General features: G+C 32.5%; 1 protein-coding gene across 1 annotated transcript; it reads right to left on the bottom strand.

Annotated features, from left to right (window-relative positions):
• Window positions 1–2069: 2069 nt before the first annotated feature.
• On the bottom strand, window positions 2070–6599 carry LOC114165966. The gene is made up of 2 exons (XM_028050611.1): window positions 5866–6599; window positions 2070–2644 (listed from the first exon to the last, which is right to left on the bottom strand). Exons 1-2 carry the CDS (start codon window positions 6149–6151, stop codon window positions 2271–2273), a joined length of 660 nt encoding a protein of 219 aa, XP_027906412.1. The 5' UTR covers window positions 6152–6599; the 3' UTR covers window positions 2070–2270.
• Window positions 6600–17062: the final 10463 nt, after the last annotated feature.

Raw genomic sequence — 17062 nt, 5'->3', positions numbered from 1 at the left:
ACGAAAACGTGTTACAAAAATGGGAATGAAAATGAAAATGTAAATTTAAATTTAAATGAAAATGAAATTAGCATATATTTCATAATGAATATATTTCTATGTATTATAAATAAACTTGAATGGTGCAGCATTTCAAAACAATTTCTCAAATTTTATGTTAAGAAAATATTAATATTCTTTTAAATTTTATTGATTTGAATTATCTATTTTACTCTTAATGAAAAATCATTTTTATATATACCATTATATACTATAATTAAAATATAAAATATAAAATATTGTTAATAATAGAAAACAATTTTTATGTATATCATTATATTACTATAACTAAAATATTACTAAGAATTTTCCAAGTTTAAGTTAAGAAAGTCTTAATATGCTTTTAAAATTTAAGTTTAATTAGTCGATTGGTATCCACTTTCCTTTAGAAATTTTAATTTGGAACCTGCTTTTAAAATAGTTTCAATTTCGTCCCAACTTTTGAAAAAGTATTTCAATTAGGTCCCTTTCAGAAAAAAAAAAATATTAACATCGTTAACGGCGTGATATGTGTTAGCCTCTGGTTTTTTTTTTTTTCACGTGTCAGATCCTTGGTGTGACATGTGGCATTGTTAGTGCCACGTGGCAAGGTACTATCATGTGTCAGTGTCCCTGCCAAGTGTCATTGTCTTGATTTCAATTTAGTCCCCATATATATTTGTTCCAATTTAGTCCTCCCTCTATTTGTTTCAATTTAATCTGAATATTTTTTTTTAATAGAGAAATATTGTATCTCTTTTAAGACAAAATTTATTATTTATATAAATTTTATATTGATATTTGTTATTAAAAAATGACTTACAAAATTATGTATTGATATTTATATTAAATTTTAGTGGTAAAAGTCATGAATAACAAAACATGGATTAACATCATGTGCCACTGACAATGTCATGTGTCACACCAAGGATCTGACACGTGGCTAATTTTTTAAAAAAAAATTAAAAATTAAAAAAAAAAACATAGGCTGACACTTGACACGTTGTTAATGGTGTTAATAATTTTGTTATAAAAGGGACCTAATTGAAATTATTTTTCAAAAATTGAGACGAAATTGAAACTTTTTTAAAAGCGGATACCAAACTGAAACTTCAGAAAAAAATAATACTAATTAAACCTAAAATTTATTGTAAAGCATAAAAATGTTATTGAATAACATATTTGTTTTTATTGTTGAATATTTTAAGAAAAAATTGAAGAGCGGCCAGAAACTGTCACGTGTTCAAGATGTTCTCAAAAAGTTCCCTCTCTATTTTTATAGTATGTAGATGTAAATATAGATAGATATAAATATAGATATAAATGTTATTTGTACATATACGAAGATCATCTTGAAACATTTATGACGCCATTTCGATTATGGTAATCACGACAGAACATTTATGACATTAACTTACACCAAGTTTTAATTTAAGTAACCAATTAAATTTCTAACAAAAATAGAAAAGTAAAAAAAAAAAAAAGTAATACTGGTTATGTTATAAGTAAATTAGCTGCACACAAAATGAAGTCGACCTAATAAGAAAAATTAAATTGTAGAGAAGGAAGAAAGAAATCCAAATGCATGAAATATGGATGAAGATTTGGAAATTTCCTTTGAGAAACATAAACGGAACCAACATTATGTAAACTTTTTCTTAAATCATCGCATCTATATTATATATACTTCTTAATATCAACATATTTGTTTGATAAATTGTAATTTTTGCAATTTGTCCCGTATTTATATGATAATAATTAACAACCCTCCAAGAAAGGTTATGTTTTGAATAAAGGTAATTTTAAAAATTCTATTAATCATAACAATAAATTAAAAACTTACATGGCCAACTATCTTATCATAATATTAATTATATATGTAACTAAAATCATTGTTATTTGTAAAACCCACATGTTAAAATTCTCATTCATATGAACTTTCCATATCTCTAGTTACTAAAAATGATCTTGAAAAACATATTTAAACTTCAGAAGAATGAAAGTAATAAGGAAAAAAAAACACATTTTACTTTCATTTTCAACTAGAAGGATAGTGGAAGGGCTAAGGTGATTTCACTCCATTTTAATGAATGTTGATTAATGTTTCATTTTCATCAAGAGGGCCAAATTTTCTCTTTGTTGTTTTTCTTTTCTTTTTCAATGATAATGATAATCTTGCAACAAAACTAATGATGGTGTGAATGTGATAAAACTCTTCTCCAAAACTTGTGGTTAAAAGCAATTGACTCTTATCAGTTCTTGATGTGCCTGAGTGCTTGTGCTTGAAGGTTTTGGTTCTCCTCCAAGAGCCTGTCATATTCAAGTAGCAGATCTGCAGCTTGCTTTTGGAGGGAACTAACATGAGCTTCAGCAGTCTCAATTCTTTTCTCCTTCTCCTCACATTCCACCTTTGTCTTCTTCAAACTTTCTGAAAGACCAGAAATTTTTTCCTTAAGTTGAATTATCTCCTTCGAAGCTTTCTCTTCCTTTTCCTTCAGCTCAACTTTCTCTTTCTCAATGCTTTCCACTTCTTCTTTAGAAGCTCCTGCATTGCTCCTTAACTTGTTCAGCTTTTGGAGATAATGATGCACACGATCAATTATGAAGCCTAGGAATAATGTAAAACCTGCAAGATCAAATCAACTCCATTAAGGCAAGATCAAATCTACTTTCATTGTAGCAAACATGCAAGGATTGATAGCAAAAATGAACTACCAACAACTAATACTATAAAATATGAACATCCCCAGATGGTAATTTAAGGTGAGCTAGAATTTTCAAATTGGTAAAAACAAGCAAGATGAACAATATATTAGTACAAGGATCTGCAAACATGTTTTAAGATTTTGGGTTGATGACAGTGTTTTGTTACTTATATGAATTTCAATCTAGATTCTCTGTTAGGTTTTTTGGTATTGTTCTCTGCTTAGTTAAAAATATAGTGATGTGTTGGTATATTAAAATTATTTTTAATATATTTTAAAACATCAAAATCAATGTCCATAAGTATGTTTTCAAAGCACGGCAGTAGAAGAACAACACGTAAAAACTCAATAGAGAATTCAAATTCTACGAATTTATAACTCATTAGTGTCAAATTTTCCTGGAGTCTCTCCGCCAAAAACCTACAAATAGCGTTACTTAAGAAATCTAAATGTATTTGTAGAAATCTAATATCACCAACAAAGTGTTGTATTTTGATGTTATTTTGCACTTTCAATAACGGAAAACCCTCTCTGTCCCTATCAGCTTTGAAAACACAACACTAGAAGGAAAAATATTAGTGATATGGGAGCAAATATGAGCAATGTAATGAGAATAAATGTAAAGTTCAGTTTTCATGCAGCTACAGATGGAAACACTCCACTTTTAGAAGATGGAATTTAGAAACAAAGATTAAGGACAATTAAGACTTTTGAGAAACACAAATCAATTCCTCATGAAAATAGTTCATTCTCAAAGGCTTAACTAAGTTCTGGTTAGATTTCTGCAGTAATAAACATATTTTTCACACAGAAGTGGAAAAAATCTAAGCAGATACAACATAGCATTCTGCATTTGTTGTTTCTCTTCAGTAAGACATGACAGCAGACATGTTTATCAACATAACATGTTTATCACTCCCACAACCACCCTAAATATAACACCAGGTCCACAACTGAAAAAACCACCCTGTTGATGACCACAACCACATCAGAAACCAGATAGAACTTATACTTTCACTACCTTTAGTACAGCAAAAACTACTTTCATTTCTACAAAATCACACAAACAACCATAATAACACACTCTACAGCACCACAGATACAACAGACTGTACTAACCTCTTCAAGACTATTACCATTTATGATGCTTGGATTCATGTCAGTTCCGTACCAATTTGCCAATTTATTGGCACATCTCACTTCTGACTTCATTGATACATCTTATTTTATTAGTATTACTTCTGCTAAAGCTATTATTACTATTGAAAGGCTATGCCTGTTGTAGAAAAGAACAGAACATAAAATAAGTGAAGAGGGAAACAACATTAATATGTGGCCAAGGCCAAGAAATTTGTGGTGAGAAAAAAATTAGTATTAAAGCTTATCAATAAAGCAAGTGTTCTAAACTATCACCACTTATTTCTTTTCATTGTGTTTTTGTTCACTAAGTTTGTGTTCTCGTGTGTAGGGTTCAAGTAATCCCACTTAGTGATCATGTGGGAAAGGGTGGGTTAATCTATACATATAATATGTTTGCACTAGTTTAATCTTTCATGAGTATTAATCTGGTAAACAAGAGAATCAAAAATTCAACATTCAGAGACATTAATCGTGTGGACACTACTTAAGATCCCTCTCGACACTACTTAAGAGAAGGATAACATGAACAAAACAATGTACATCTTCTTTTAGGCAATCTTTGGACAATATCAAAAGAACAATTAGAATACCAAGGAATTTAATACAAGGGGAATTCAATATTTCAATTAAAGCAATCTAGTTCCTTTCGTGTGTTATATATGTAACTGATGAGATTTGGATCCGACAAGTCCTTCAATTCTCAATTTCACCTCAACTCTCAACTTTCAGACAGGACCAAATACCACTTCCAACCCAAAACCTATCTTAAGGCACCAGGTTTTGTGAGTCTTTATACTTATATATTCCTCAACTCACTAATTTCCATTCAATGTGGGATTTCCAACTCCACACTTGAATTCATAGTACTCTAATGGGTAACAATGTAACATACTATTAAAGTAACTATAGCAGTCTCCACATTCTCATTTTTAACAGCAAGCAACCCATGCCATGAGTTCAAATTCTTATCCAGCATCTTATCAGAAACCTTTCTGCCCTATCAATATACCCATTCCAGGCATAACTACACAACATTCCAGTTTACTAGACAAAATCCTTCTCAGGCACATGGACTTTGCTGAGTTTCAATTCTCACAACCTTTCCTGAAAAAAAAAAAAAAAGAATAAAACTCATTCCAAAATACAATTTCTCTCCAATGTTTCCTGAAACAGATCCCTCTCAAGATTGAGAACTCTGCCCTACAGTACTTGCCTACCTGATATCATGCCATGGCACATTATGAATCTTTGACAACTAACTCAAAACAGAGTCAAAGGTCAAAGAGAGTCAAGTCACACAAAGCCTTACACAGATTGAAGCTCTGCATTGGATCAATCAAGTGGCTCAGTCAACAGCAGCAAAAGGAGGAACAAGTAGCATAACAATTTTGAAATTCCACATAATAGAGCTGAACTTAAAATTCCTTGTTTTTTAAGAGAAAACATAGACCATTAAATCCTTTGATATTTGCCAATTCTTTCGACTGTTATAATTTATCCAAAATAAAGTAGTTCACGATAAGGCACAACACAAAGCATTTTACATATCTTAAAAATGATACCTTCTAAACATACTTTATCTAAATATAACCTCAGTACTGATAAACATGATTTCCTTAAATGATAAAAAATAACACAAATGAACCTCAGATCTGCAACACGTTCAAACAATTTTTTTCAAAAGGGGCAACTTAAATTTCCGGAGAACAATCAAAACAAAATGATGAGACCAAAATGGGATCAAATACCAAACAACAATTAAATTTAAAGACTGCAAATATAAGGCACCCTTCTTCACCTGAACCCCTAAACCTAAGATCTGTCAAACAAAACATTCACAGCAGCAACACTGCATTGCCACATTTTCCAGCAAAATCAATATTTTCACTCGTAGCCGCATAACAAACAGTAACTACATCTCTGCTTATTTAGAGAGAGAGAGAGAGAGAGAGAGAGAGAGAGAGAGAATGAAGTGACCCAGAAGAAAGGTGTTTGAGCATACCCATGAGTGAAGCCTCCAGCAAGTGGGTCCTCCACAGAACTTGATCCATGGGTGACATAGTACCAAGCTTGGCACCTTTGTTCTGGATCTTAACAATGCTCATAAGACTTGAGAAGAGAATCACGGACATGGTGCCAGCAATGGTCTTCACTGTAGCAGGACCCTTCCCCATTTTTATCTGATCCAGCGTCTTAATAACAAGATCTCTCAATGGCCCAATCTTCACCAACAAAAGAAATGCCATAGCACCCTCCACAAAAAGCACCAAGAACAACAACTGAATCATCCTTTTTGCCCCCCACAAAATAACAGATACCCACTTCAACTACAATTACCAAAATCCTTTTTTTTTCAAGAAAAAACGAATGAAAGCTACCCCCACAAACACACACTCATTCTTTCAACAAGCAAAGTATCTAAACTACTAGTCAAAATCAATAGAAGAAAACAAACCCTTCTCACACGAACTCATACCCATTTGTCATTTTTGGTGAAACTGGAAAATGAACAAAACTCCAGATGAATATGCAACAAAAAATTAATAAAACTAAAAAAATAAATGTTGGAAATTACAGGTAGAGGGAAAGCTTAAAGCTTTTCTTTGCAGAACATGAACATTTCTCCACTAAAGCTGATTAGTGTGAAGCAATCAATTTATTTAGCATAAAAGAGATATACTATTCTAAAGGAAGCTCGTTAAACCTTTTTTTTTCAGGTATAGGACTTGCAAGTGGGGTGCATTTGCTTTTACTTCACTAAATGAATTTGAAACGTTAAGATATATTCACTTTTCTATAGTGCATCTTTTTAAGAAAGTTGAATTTTGATCCTATAAAATATTAATTGAAGACTTCATTATTTAAGTTTTTTTTTTTAAATTAAGTAATTTTAGTTAACTGTTAACAACAATATTTAAGATGCTCGTCAAAACAATATGTATTAAACTTAATTATGAAATCTATTATCAATATCTTACATCAATAAACAATTGACATTATTATTACTTATCTACGACATTCTCTATAAACAATTATACAATTTATTAACATTGAAAAAGTTACATAATTTTGAAAACAAAAAAAAATCTGTAAATTAAATTATATAGAAACTAAAATTATACATTTACAAAATTTGAGGTCGAAAATCGATTCAAGTGTATTTTATAATATTAAAAGTACATCAAAACTACTTTTGTAATTAAATTATAGAGGGAAATATAGAAACGTTAAATATATAACCTTTTGGCGTAAAAGGTGGTGGTATGTTGGTCTTTTGAGACATTGCCAAAAGTCAAGAAATGGTACATACTTTAGGTTCTTGTCTTGTTGGTAGTTTCAACTTCGAGGTTCGTCCTACATAAGTGAGGTACTTTTTTTAGTTTAATTACGATTTTATCTGTTCAAGGTGGACACTTTTTTATAATTAGATGTTCGATATAATTATTATCATAATAAAATAATTATCAAATTATAATATGTAGAAGCATTTTTTATTGATTATTATAATTATACACGAAAAATATTTTCAATTTTTTAACATAATTCTTCTTAGTGTTTTTTTAGATTATAAAAATTAAAAAATTAATAATTATTCTAACTTCAAATTTATTGAGATAATGTTGGTAACATCGATCACTCTCTTTTTAGTATTATTTGATTAGGAATCTAAAGTTCTTTTAGTGTTTCTTTATCAAAAAAATTCTTTTACAAATAAAATTGTATTGAAGTTTTGAATTTTAAAATGAATAATATTTAATTTACCATAATAACATTATCTCGATGTACTATAGGTTGAAGTAATAATGAAAAGAAAAATGTGATTAAAAAAGAGGTAAGTATATAATAAGAAAAAGTTATATTTGTTTTTTTTGACACTACAATTTCCTTTCTTTTCAACTTTAATCCTTGTTAATTTGTTTCCATTTTTGTAAAATATTTTTGTTTCTTTACTTTTTGTTATTGTAATGTGTTAAAAAATTTAATTAATTAAAATTAATAAATGAGTATAATAATATAATACAAATACAAGAGAGAGAATAGAAAAGTGGAAACGGGAAGACCCTCCACCTCGTGTTCTTTTTTTTTCTCCTCCTCTCACTCTTTCTTCTATTCTTAATTCATCTTTCATCTCCATCTATTTCAAAATTTAATTACACCATGATGAAATTAAGAAGTTAAGGAACGTTTTGGAATGATCAAATTTTAAAAAGAATATCTTTCTATTTACTATATAAAAGCATCATTCTTCAGTATTTATTTTGTTTTAGCCGTCAATTTTAGTGGGGTCAGTTGAGAGAAGTGATAATTTCATCTTGATTTACCATATATTGAATTTTGTCTTGTTTGGATAACCCATTCTCGGTCCCTAGTTGTGAGTAGCAATATTTCTTGAGTTGAGGAAGCTTAACTTTGAGGAAAAGCTATTTTAAGGTAATGAAAGCTAATTATTTTTATAAGTTCCAATTCTTGATATGCCTTGTGATCTATGGGTTGGTTGGATTGAAATAATTCTTATTCCTTTTATGTTATATTGATGCTAATGAATTGTTGTACATGTATTTTATGTGTGTGATCCTTGTGTCTAGAATGGTAATGATGATAAGGATGTGGGATATATATGTGATATTGAATTATGTATGTGTAAGTGATTGTTCAGTTGAATGAGTTGTTATGTTAATAAAAGGAACTAGTTATCATAGTTTGATGGCTAAGTATTGACTATCTAAGATGAGTTGCTTTGAAATTGAAGTTCGTTGTGTGCCTAAGAAATACATGAAATTGTTAGTATTGGTATAAACTATGTGGTCTGTTGTATGGTAATGAAATTGTAGTCTTATTTGTGAGGTTGGTTATGTCGACTGAAGAAGGAATTTGGTTTGAAATTATATTGGTTGAATTGGTCTAAATTTATGATGATTAGTTTGTGGAAAATTGTAGTAATTATGAATTGGATGTATAATGAGTGAATATACCTTACGATGTATCAAATTGGTAAATTGAGGCTTTTTTTAGCTTAATTTGAGAAAAAAAAAACTAATATGTATTTGATACAAGAAAACAATAAATTTGTTGATAGAGAATCAATTGGCCAATTTGATTCGCATAGGTAACTTTTTGGTTTCTTAATTAGTGTTGGGCGGTTCCTTAATATCGTTGGGTAAGTTTGGGATGGCTAGAAGATATGCCATGACAGAAATAGGAGATTTTGTTGAGGTTTATTATGTTGATTAAATACAATAGGGTTTTCGATGATCAAGAATAGAGAAACATGGAACAGAAGGATGATAAATGTTGTGAATTGCATGAGTTATGATAAAATTTTTTTATGAAAGCTTTTCATGACTTGATGAGAATGGATATGATGAGAAACTTATGTTGATTGTGTATGTAAGGTTGAATAGAGCCTAGGCTTGAATGCTGAAAATCAATTAGATTACGTGGTCTGAATTTATTATGATTGTGTGAATTGTATGAATATGTTCATTTCTAAGGAAAAATGTGATGTTGTATAGTGCAATGTGTAGTAAAATTAGTAGAAATATGATGAGAACATAAAAAGGTAAATTCTTGAGGCATGTTGAAAACACTGCCATTAAGGATTTATCCGCAGTGTATGCGCAAATCCCCTAGGATACAATAGGAACTTCTCAGAATTTCTAAGGATCTTAGAAACTAGCAAGGATAGAGTAGGTATAACCAGGATATAAGAGAAGAAAGAAAAGAAAGAAGATAAGAAAATGAGAGATGAGAAAATGTTGTATTTTGGAAGAGGATTTAAGCTCCTATTTATAGGTGATGAATGGATTTAAAAAATCCATGCTCTGTAACTAAAGCCTGGTGTGGAAAATAATATCCCATAAAATGTGGTTGTGGGATCAACTTGTGGAGGAGATCTCGCTGTAACGGCATGCACCATCCTAAAAAGGAGGGAGGCTTGCTAACATTGCAACAACTGCAACACTGTTATTTTTGCAATACAATTATAAATATATAACAATCCCCCACAAATTGCAAAATATAAGATATAGACAAAAGAAAAGAGAAAATCTTGGGTTTCATATAGGATGTAATGCATCAGAGCTGATATAGCAAGCTATATGAACCTGTCTTAGATTGGAAAACTTAACACACAGTGTAATTGGTATAGAAAGCTATATGAACCAAGGACACTTGATGTGTGTTAGTGGTTTATCAATCACAATACACCTCCACAATTCTTATTGTTATCGTTGTGTTGCGCTTACTAGGCCATGCGCGTGCCCGCTATTCATGAGTGCTCCAGAGATCATGCTAAGACCTCATACAAGCGGCCCATCATCAAGTGTATGCTGCAAATCATACACCACCCATAAGGGATATGAAAATCATTAAAACTTTGTTTAAGCTAAAATTCTTACACCTCATGGAATTTTAATTACAAAGTTTAATCTCTCAATCATGCAATTTTAGCACTTTCACACACACCATAGGATTGGACATAATTGATTTAAAAATCAATTTTAGTGCTATCAGAACTAACAAGTGACTTATTTTTACCCATATGAACCTTATTCATGGGATCTCCAATCACAAAGGTTGGGTTACCATCACTTGTTTGTTTGGAAGTGACTTAAGTCCCATTCCCCTCGATGTTTCTAATATCATGTTTCTTCCCAAGGGTTTAGTTAGAGGATCTACTAGATTTTGTTCTGACTTCACATACTCAATGGAAATCGTTCCACTCTTTAGCTAGCTATTGTCGATTGACAATCACAAAGTATTTTCATTCTTAGTGGAATGTTAGCTAAGAAGTTCGTCAACTACTCAACTTCACTATCAGCCCTTTCCAAAACAACATACTCATATTTCTTGTTGATCTAACAATAATTGTTTGCTTGGCTGATCTCCATGAAATCACACTACTCCAAGTGTGAACCTATTACCACTAGTGGATTTTGTCTCGTCTGAATCAGATATTTAGTTAGCATCATTGTACCCTTCTAGTACAATGGGGAAATTCTCTATATTCAATGACATATTCCATTGAATCTCTTAAGCATCTCATAAGTCTCAATATTCCTAATTAGAATATTAAGTGTATCTTCTCAATCTACTTACTGCATAAGCAACACCTGGTCTAGAAAAGACCATCAAAGGTAGTAAGCTCCTAATTATCTAGGCATATTGAGGTTGAGAAAATAATTCTCCTCTATTTTTCTTTAATTAGTATTATAAGGGATATTCACTCCTTTATAATTTCTAAACTTCCTAAGAAGTTTTTCAATAACACTTTTGGGATAGTAATACTATCACCCTTCCTTATGATTCTATCTTAAAGATTCACATTGGCTCCAACTAACCAACTTATATTTGAAAGAAACTATCTCATTTCATAACATGTTATCCACATATATAATGACATATTTTCTATTTTTCATATTTGAGGTACTATTAAATATCATTAGAATAAAAGTCATCCCAAATAACTAGTTATTTATTTTTGGTATAATTAGTCGTATAGTACCCAGTTTGGGGCTAGGGTGTCAAATAGGTACCCGGTTTAAAAGAAGTGTCAATTGCATCCCAACTTTTAAAAAAGTGCTTCAATTAGGTCCCTTTCAGACAGAGTTGACTGACGCCGTTAGTCAACGTGCCACATGTCAGTCTCTGGTTTTTTTTATTTTTTTAAAAAATTTTTAAAAATTTTTTAATTTTTTTTTTAATTTTTTGAAAAATAAAATAAAAAGGCCACATGTCAAGTCCCTGTGTGTGACACGTGGCATTGTCAGTGCCACGTGTCAGTATCACTATCAGATTCCATTGTGTTGATTTCGATTTAGTCCCCATATATGTTTTTTTGTTTCAATTTAGTACCTAAGTATGTGTATCTGAGTCAATTTTGTCCCAATTTTTTTTAATAATTAAAATCCATTTTTTTATAAAATTAAAAGTAATTAAGTATAAAAGTTTAACAAAAATTAAGTATTTGATATTTATATTAAAATTTAGTGGTAAAAGTCATTTTATTAAGTCATTTTTAATAATAAAAAAATTAGTATAACATTCAAACCAATAGAAATTTTGGTTTAAAATTAGTAAGAGACAATATTGTACTATTTAAAAAAAATTAACAAAACATGAGTACTTAATTTTTTAAAAATATTTATACTTAATTATTTTTAATCTTATAAAAAATGGATTACAAAAATATTTTAATTATTAAAAAAATTGGGACAAAATTGAATCAGATACACACTTAGGTACTAAATTGAAATAAAAAGACATATATGGGGACTAAAACGAAATCAACACAATGACATCTGATAGTGACACTAACACGTGGCATTGCAATGCCACGTGGCATTGCAATGCCACGTGGCATTAACAATGCCACGTGTCACACACAGGAACTTAACACGTGGCATTTTTTATTTTTATTTCAAAAAAATTTAAAAAAATTTAAAAAAAATTTAAAAAAAATTTTTAAAAAATTTTTAAAAAATAAAAAAAACCAAAGACTGACACGTGGCACGTTGACTAACGACGTTAGTCAACTCTGTCTGAAAGGGACCTAATTGAAGCACTTTTTCAAAAGTTGGGATGCAATTGACACTTTTTTTAAACCGGGTACCTATTTGACACCCTAGCCCCAAACTAAGTACTATACGACTAATTATACCTTTATTTTTCTTTGAAAATGGGTTATATTCATTCACACATTTATTTTTTTATTTTATTTTAAATAATTGAGTAAAATTATCTAACCCCCACAATCTTAAATATTCATGATGGGCAAACAAATAAATGCCTGATGATATCATCCACCGTATAACTTCGTCCTTGAAGATGAGCTCCCACGAAAGTTCATTCTGAAAGCCCACTTTGATCTCAAAACATTATGGACCAACCTTGCACCTTAATATTATAGGCTTTCAATTTTGAATTATATGTCACTTCCGTAGAATGCACACCCATGGCCCACCACCATTTCTTCAAGGAACAAAATTATTCAACAAAGGGACCCACCAGTGTACTTGTATTCAACTAGTGTAATCACTTGAATAATCATGGACCTCCCAACAGTGAAACCACTTACAACTATGATTTCAAAGCCCATCTTCATGTATTAAAACCTTTTTTTTTACGTAACTTCTCCTCTTTTTTATTAGGCACGTGGGGCAGATTATTCTTCATCTCTGGCGAACTCCATATTGTAACCGTTCGTCATGTTGCCATTGGAGACATTGTCCATCGCACGTACTGCGCATGAACCATCTTGGGCCAGTCTCCATGTTGCTGCCTCGCGTCCCGTAGTCCCTGTGATGACGCCTCCACCTGGTCAAACAATACCACCATCTAGAACCATGAGTGATGCACATTGGCCAAAATGTGCCCCTAAATGGAAACTTGTAGAAAGCTCGTCATGTGCTTGTCCATCTTCTTTGGCAATCTCCACCACGAACAGAACGCACTCCAGACTTGCCATTATCGTTGCAGTTCGCGGTTAGGAAAGGATTGGTGGCAGCGATAGCCATGGTGACTGGTGCAGTGGCCAAGCTACAGCGAGGCTCGAAGAACCGTGACGATGCAAACTGCGTTTGGCATCATCGGTGATAGCCACAACACGACAGAGAGATGCGCCAATGGTGGGCATTGTTGATGAAGTAAGCTCACATGAGTAAACTACCGAGGGAAGAGACTCGTGGTGGATGTGCCAAGGGAAACCCTTGTCCCACGCAACGGGGAAGATACCATGGAGATGACAGAGTTATCGAAGGGCTTGATGCGACTGAGCATGGTGGGGATGCCAAAGAATTTGCGGTCAAAGGCGACGACCTTTTCTACAATAATTATGGAAAGGTGCATGCTTTATAACAAAAACGAACTAAATTGATTGCAAAAGAATAAACAATGAGAAGATCCAAAGTTGTGTTGTGAGTTGTGAGTTCAATCTCAAAACATGACCGAGAGTGTCATTTCCCTCCTCACTATGAAACTCTCATCCACTTTTCCTTTTGTTTTTGATACAAAAAAGAAAACATAACTAAAATATATGTTCTCAACAATAAGATAAATCCTTAAGAATGTAGTAAAATTAGTAAAAATATGATGAGAACATAAAAAGGGAAATTTTTGAGGCGTGTTGAAAACACTACCCTTAAGGATTTATCCGTAGTATGCACAAATCCCCCAGGATACAACAAGAACTTCTCAGAATTTCTGAGGATCTCAGAAAATAGCAAGGATAGAGTAGGTATAACCAGGATATAAAAGAAGAGAGAAAAGAAAGAAGATAAGAAAAGGAGAGATGAGAAAATGTTGTATTTTGGAAGAGGATTTAAGCTCCTATTTATATGTGATGAATGGATTTATAAATTTCATGCTCTGTAATTGAAGCCTGGTGTGGAAAATAATATCCCATAAAATGTGGATGTGGGATCAACTTGTGGAGGAGATCTCGCTGCAACAGCATGCACCATCCTAAAAAGGAGCACTACAAGAAAACTAGCTTTTATCTAGGAAAATTTATCTACGAAAAATATTTCGTAGATAATTTTATTTTATCTACGAAAAGTAGGCGTAGATAATGTATACATTCGTGGGTAACAGAAAAATAAATTACGTACGAAAGTTTCGTAGGTAACCATGACTGACTTTGGTGGAAAACTTTTCTACAAAGCATTACCTATAAAAGTTTACGTAGATAACTAATATTATAAAAAAATATATAAAAAAAATTTTAAAAACGTTACCTACGAACATATTTCATATGTAAAAATCAAATTATTTTTTATTAAAAATAAAATAGACAAAATATTCACTCCACTCTCACTCACTCTCGAAACCTCCACTCCTCTCACTAACTCTCGAACCCTCCACTCCACTCTCACTCACTCTTGAAACCAAAACTCTCGAAATCAACACTCTCCCTCCATCAGCGCCCATCATCGCTTCAACCTTTATCAGCGCCCATCATCACTTCAACCTCTCTCACTCAAAACCTCCATCAACGTAGTGCATCGTCGCAGCGACAGTGAGCCTCCATCGCGCAGACGTAGCGTAGCGTCATCGTCGCAGCGAAACGCAGTGTCATCGTCGCCCTTCATCGTCGCCGACCTTCATCGTCAACCCACGCAGTGACTTTGTGGCAGAAACGTGTCCCGACCTTCATCGTTCACAAAACAAAACCCTTGTCAGAAAACCCTCTGCGAATTGGGAAAAAAATTGTAAGTGATGGGTTTAGGGTTTTACATTTTGGGATGTATGTTGGTGGCTATGTGAATAATCCTCGTGAATAAGTAATGGGTTTAGGGTTTTACATTCCCTCCCTTGAATCTTTCATTTGTGTGCCTTTGATTTACAATATGCCATGCTTACTGAGGGATGAAGCTAATTTCTGTTTTGTACAGGACCCGGGTGTTCTTCTGTTGGAGTGGGTGCATTATCTGAAAATGGAGCTTTTGGACCAAACGCAGTATCATTTCTGATTAAAACGTGCTTATGTAGATTTCTTTGACACAAGGAACAATAGCCATGCAAGTGATACGGTTAATAGCCTAGGGGATTTTCATGCTCTAGCAACTGAGGTTAGCTTGGAGGAAGAAATTCAAATTCTTGGTCAAGAATATATTAACCTGGAGAATGAGCAGAGGAAGCTAGAGCGGAATGCAGAATCAGTAAACAGTGAATTATTCACTGAATGTCAGGTGTTGAACTGAATCTGATCTATAATATATGTGATATATATTGTGAGTAGTTATTAAATTTCATAAAACGTATTACTTTGGGTGTTGACAGCTGCCCCTCTTTACTTAGATTTTACCAATAATATGAAAATTGACTTTTCATAATATGATAGTAAAATATAAGTAAAGATAGAAACACTAATTTTGTTCGGGTTTTGGCAAGGAAGAGGGTGAATAGAAACTAATTTAAAGGGGTATGATGACCAATTCCATGAAGAGGGCCAGCATCCAGAAAGAGAAGTGGATCAACTACATCTTATCCAGAAAGAAAGAAATCACTAACCATTCTATCAGAGAGGGTCGTGATGCCAAACAGACGTTGAAAATTTTATCCTTTTGTTTTTCATATTTTTTTTTTGAAATTATGTGTTTTTTTCTTTTATTTTGTTTTTGAACATTTGAATTTTTTTTTATTTATTTTTTTTAATTTTGTTTTTCTTCTTTTTTTTTGAGATATTTTTTTACGTGCTTTCATGTTTTGATTTTTTTTTGTTTGAAATTTTATGTGTGGATTTGACCATTCCTGGGAGAAGGTCTCTATGTAAGGAAATCGATAACCATTGCCTTGCATAGGGTCTCGATGCAATCAAGAAATCAATGACCATTGCTTTGCATAGGGCCTTGATGTAGAGGAATCGATGACCAGTCCCACGGAGAGGGTCTCAATGGTACAAAGAGAATTAATGACCATTCCAAAAGAGAGGGCCTTGATGTAAGAAAATGATGACCATTGCCTTGCAGAGAGCCTCGATGCAACCAAGAAATCAATGACCATTGCTTTGCAGACGGCCTTGATGTAAAGGAATCGATGACCAGTCCCATGGAGAGGGTCTCGATGCAATGTTGATTTGACCATTCCAAAGGAGATGGTCTATATTTGGAAGGATTTGGTGACCATTACAAAGTAGAGGCTCTCGATACGACAAAATGGATTTGACCATTCCCAAGGAGAGGGTCATAACCTGGACTTGACCATTCCCCAAGAGAGGGTCATTGTCTGAAAGGAGAACCTGCACTTGACCACTCCCAAGGAGAGAGTCGTTGTCCGAAAGGAGAAAACTGAGGTTTTGATTTTGATGTATCGGCAAAACATCACATGAATGTTTAACATTGGTGAAGCTTGTGCAAAATAATTGTATTGATTGATTGATTTTTTTCAAATGTTCTCTATTGAGCGATTTTCTTTTTTAATCGACTTTCATCGATTTTTATGATGTATGATGGATGATGTGATATGATGAGACTGTATGATAGTGATGAAACATGATGGAAAGAATTTTTTGCATTTTTTATTTCTTTCATTATTTATTTTTATTTATTATTCATTATTTGTTTTGCTAAAAAACGAGACTTAGGAGACTAGGCGAGCTAAGCTTTGTGGGTCAGATATCTTGGGCTTTGAGGGTCATGCGAGATAGGCTTAGCGGGCCAAATGAGATGGGTTTTGTGGGCTAGTGCGGAACTGGGCTTGTT

This window comes from Vigna unguiculata, chromosome 10 (genome assembly GCF_004118075.2).
Source record: "Vigna unguiculata cultivar IT97K-499-35 chromosome 10, ASM411807v1, whole genome shotgun sequence".
NCBI classification, from domain to species: domain Eukaryota; kingdom Viridiplantae; phylum Streptophyta; class Magnoliopsida; order Fabales; family Fabaceae; genus Vigna; species Vigna unguiculata.
This window is presented reverse-complemented; position numbering and strand designations above follow the sequence as displayed.

Coding starts and splice junctions, on each gene's coding strand:
- LOC114165966 (XM_028050611.1), bottom strand. CDS start 6,151: ATGATTCAGTTGTTGTTCTTGGTGCTTTTTGTGGAGGGTGCTATGGCA. Junction 2,645..5,865: donor GCTGGAGGCTTCACTCATGG/GTATGCTCAAAC, acceptor TTGATCTTGCAG/GTTTTACATTATTCCTAGGC.